We start from the raw sequence: 4,284 nt of genomic DNA, 5'->3' as shown, positions 1-4,284 counted from the left end.
TTTCTCGCTACTTTGTTTCTTTTGTCTCCCTCCGTCACACTGTAACGACTCTCTGTCTCGCGCTCAGCGGATCATTTCACAACTTCCCGCCGCCGCCGCCGCCGCCGGCTCACGCGCGGACGCTTCACAAAGCGCACTATATTTCTGCCGCAATCTGTGCCGGGCAGGATGTGAATCCACGGCGTGTAGCGGACACAAACACGGCCATCTCTCCTGGCGGCGCACGGGAACGGAGAGGAGCAGCCCGGAGCTGAGGGGGCGTCGGACCGAAGTTGGCTGGCCGCTGCGCGGGATTTACCGTCTGCTGAGGTGAAGCGGCGCGGGGTCCATGATGGGCCGTCTGGAGATGCTGCGAGAGTCCTGCACACACACTCACACGCGCGCACACACACGCACACACTCACACTCACTGCAGCTCCGCTATGTCGGCTGGTCACTCACTCCCATCAGCCTGCAGCCCCACAGCCCCAGCTACTAGAACTGACCAGAAAACACTTGTTGGACTGAGCCGGAACAGCAGAATCATTCACAACAGCACAAGGCATCTCATCAAACTTCTCATATCAGGTTTATTGGTACGACTTTAATTTCCAGTGAAGTCTCCATACAGCCTCCTACAAATTCTGCATTTCAACAGTTTGCAATCTGTCAACTTACCTCTGTGCCAATACAGCTAAGAGTTTAGCAACTAGACCGAGGACGCTTTCAAACTAAAACCCTCCCCGGAACTCGCAAAACACCGGGTTTACTTCCATTCCACTCTATCCATGTCATGGGATGCCAGTACATATAGTTTCCAAAGCTGCTCACATGTCCATTAGTGATCTCCCTCTTCTCTCCTGCAGGAGTGTAGGCCGGCCCAGCACAACCCGTCTCCCGCTCATCTCTGCTGTTATTGGCTGACAGGCTGTGTGCTCCTTTCCCCCATTGGGTGTCCCTTATATAAACGTGCTCAGCCACACATGGGGATGTGCTGTCAGTCTTCCCTCTAGCCCAGCCGGGGAAACTCTGTGTATGTAGGAAACAGTCACGGTGTAGGCCAAGACCCACACATTACTGCACAGCGACCCACGCGTTACTGCACAGCGAGTACACGTCTGATCCACCTCAATGCAAAGCACATTGTTCATCAGCGCTGAAACCAAGAAGCAGGCTGTCAATATGACCTGCAGCATGTGCCTCTGCAAATAGCCACCAAGTGACCCTGCAAGCCAGAACTTCACGATAGACCCATATGCTGCGTGGAAACACTACATGTATTAACATTTCACATATGTGAAACTCCACAGTTGTGACTCATATGTTATTTTCTATACATACTCCACAGCAAAGAATTATATTTTTCAGAAAATCAGTCTTGCACATAAATGGTGAATGGATTGCATTCATGTAGAGCTTTTCCAGCTACATCTACTCAAAGCGCTTTACAAATAACGAATGCCTCACACACACACACACACACACACACACACACACACACACACACACACACACACACACACACACACACACACACACACAGCGGTATCAGCCATGCATGGCACCAACCAGCTCACTGGGAGCAGTTAGGGGTTAGGTGTCTTGCTCAAGGACACCTCGACATTTTTGCAAGGATCGAACCGGCAACCTTCCAGTTACCAGACAACCTTCTCCACCTCCTGAGCCCCTGCCGCCCCCCATGTCTATGTGTTATGGTTCCAGTGCAGCGCAGGCTGTGCTGCGGGTCTTTTAACGCCAGACTGGTGCACCCACACTGGTACAGCCTCTCTGCAGCCCCGCTTTTACATCTTTCCTAACAAACGTCTTGTAACAGGACATCGTGGTGCACAGATTAGACACAAGTTTGACCCCCACCCCCAAGTCATATAAGTAGTAATTAGAAGCTTCAGTGGAAAACCAGGATGACCAAAAATGCTGCAAAACTATATGACAATCAAACCTATCGAGCTTACAGTGCTCAAACCAGTCTGAACTGAATTGGCAATTAAGGAATGTCGCTACTAGCCAGCTGCTTTGTTTATGATATTAAAATAGCAAATCTTTTTCAATGTTATAAAAAATGTAAAAGCTAGGACAGCATAAAAAAGAACAAATGTGTTATAAATAAGAAGGTCATGCACACAGACGGCTGGGCAGTCAGTAGGAAGCCTGTTTGCCTTTGGCCCGGTTTGGCTGCAGCACAACAGAACCAAGTTGTCCCCAGAAGGTAGTTGTGTAAGTCCAGGCTGAAGATGAGAAGGCCTGCACCGGTAACCTGCAGCAGTCCCACATAATAATAATATTATCATACACACCACAGCACCACCATGTCTGCATCATGGCTCCTCACATTTACCAAATGGAAATACTTCAAAACACACTTTAGGGAGTACAAATACATGAATAGGACCCATCACGGGTAGTCATCAAATAGTAAACTGTTAAAAATAACGACCGAAAATCAATCCGCACTTCAACTTTTTATTTCCTCAAAACAAAATTTATTTCTCCAAAGCACTTTTATTCTGAGAAGAAGTCACGAGACAGAACTGATGCTACTACAGGAGACAACAGTGGAAAAAAACAAGAAAAGAAAAAAGCAAATAAACAGCTGAATTTCATCACATTCTTCAAACATAATTTTGGTAGCCGTTCCATAATAGGAACTATATAAATCCTGTTTACATACAATCGTTGGTGTGCTACCTCCCATGTTTATCGTACGGCCCCGGTTCTTTGGGTTCTTTGGTACCTCTGTGACTGGGACTATGGCAGTTCAATCAGCTTCTAAGGAGACACTTCTGGGTAAACATGGAGGATTCTGGGAAGAAGTAGGAGATATATTTCACAAAACAGATGTGACGTTTTGGCAGTCTTAAAGTGTGGCCCTACAGCAGGAAGCATGTTTCACACACCTGCACAGGATTCCAGTCCAGATCACATTTTCCCTGTTCGACACACTGAAGCCATGTTTCCCCCCGTGCGGACCATTACACTTTGTGCGCTCTTATTTTATCTCAACGTCTCAATGAGACATTAGATCTCCCAACTAGAAAACCCCATAAACAAACCTCTTAATTATCTTCTTCTTACCCATTTTCTGCCAAGAATTCGGGAATTACAGACTCACAATACAATACAATACATCGTCTTACAATATGTCAGGGCGGGGCAGTGAAAAAAACAATATGCATTCACAAATGGTGATGTAACGTGTCCGCTGCAAGGCCATGCCCTCAATATGTCATGTTGTCTCATTTTGTCAAATCCATAAGGCCACAGTGCTCAAACAGAACATTTTAGTGCTCGTCTGGTCAGTATCTAATCCACCATTAATAGGGTGAGATACAAATGGACTAGCTTCCCAAACTGCCATGCCACGCTCCATCCGCTCCTCGTTGATTCCAGCCCACGCCAGCCGGAGACACGGTTGAGCTTGGTGTTTTTCTGTCATGGTGTTTCACTTGAGAGACATCTCACTCATGGTGTCGCACACCTCCGTTCCGACCTGTGCAGCAATGCTAGCAGGTTTCACATTCAGGTGGATGTCGTACTGCTGGTCCAGACCCAGGTAGCTGTCGCTCATCAGGTACAGCGTGTAGATACACCTGCAATCACAACATGTACCAATCAGCCCAGACTGGCCATACACACAAATAGAGCTCAAACGTGTGGTTTCTGCACAGTAATATAAGTTTTCTTTTGTTCTAACTGAAAAGTTACACATCATTTTTTTACAGTCGAATTTATGTATGTAGCGCATTCGCGGGGCAGCCGGGAACCGCCGCAGGCGGGATGTGAACCCGGGTCTCCGCACCACAGGCAACTACGTTAACCAGTTGACTAAACAGTCCAACCCCTTAGCCAAGGGCTAGCGAGTCTAGTCATTCGTGCATGGTATAATATAAACTCTACATCAAGATCCACTCGCTTCATAGGGACCAGGAGAACCCGCAGAGAGCAAACCTCTGCTGATTACATCCCAAATCAAGCACTGTATTTTTGATCAAAGATTGTGTGAATCCAGCAACAGCCTGTGAGAAAGATGTATCATCAAAATCACTTGAATACCAGTTCTAGTTTATTCCACTTACTTTCCGGTCTTTTCCGGTGTGTAAAAGGCCAGAGAAACAGCACTATGGTTGCGAACATAACCAATGCGTTTGACAGCCAGTAGCTCTCTATGATCCACTTCTCCCAGCACCAGGAACCAGCCCTCATCTTTGGCCTTGGGGAACCTGGGGGCCTGAGCCTTACTGTCCTGCTTCCTCTGGAGGTAAAACAGGAAGAAAAAAACAAACAAAA

At 47.2% G+C, this 4,284-nt stretch overlaps 1 protein-coding gene across 1 annotated transcript in view; it reads right to left on the bottom strand.

Moving 5' to 3' along the window:
- Window positions 1-2,451: 2,451 nt before the first annotated feature.
- The window catches only part of ascc3 (activating signal cointegrator 1 complex subunit 3), a 252,364-nt gene continuing 250,531 nt past the window's right edge, over window positions 2,452-4,284 (bottom strand). Inside the window, exons 41-42 of the mRNA XM_056285681.1 lie at window positions 4,074-4,249; window positions 2,452-3,587 (exon numbers count right to left, since the gene is read on the bottom strand). Of these exons, the coding sequence (XP_056141656.1) occupies window positions 3,440-3,587; window positions 4,074-4,249 (324 nt within the window). The 3' untranslated portion in view covers window positions 2,452-3,439. The remainder of the gene's footprint in view (window positions 3,588-4,073; window positions 4,250-4,284) is intronic.

This window comes from Lampris incognitus, chromosome 9 (genome assembly GCF_029633865.1).
Source record: "Lampris incognitus isolate fLamInc1 chromosome 9, fLamInc1.hap2, whole genome shotgun sequence".
NCBI lineage: Eukaryota > Metazoa > Chordata > Actinopteri > Lampriformes > Lampridae > Lampris > Lampris incognitus.
This window is presented reverse-complemented; position numbering and strand designations above follow the sequence as displayed.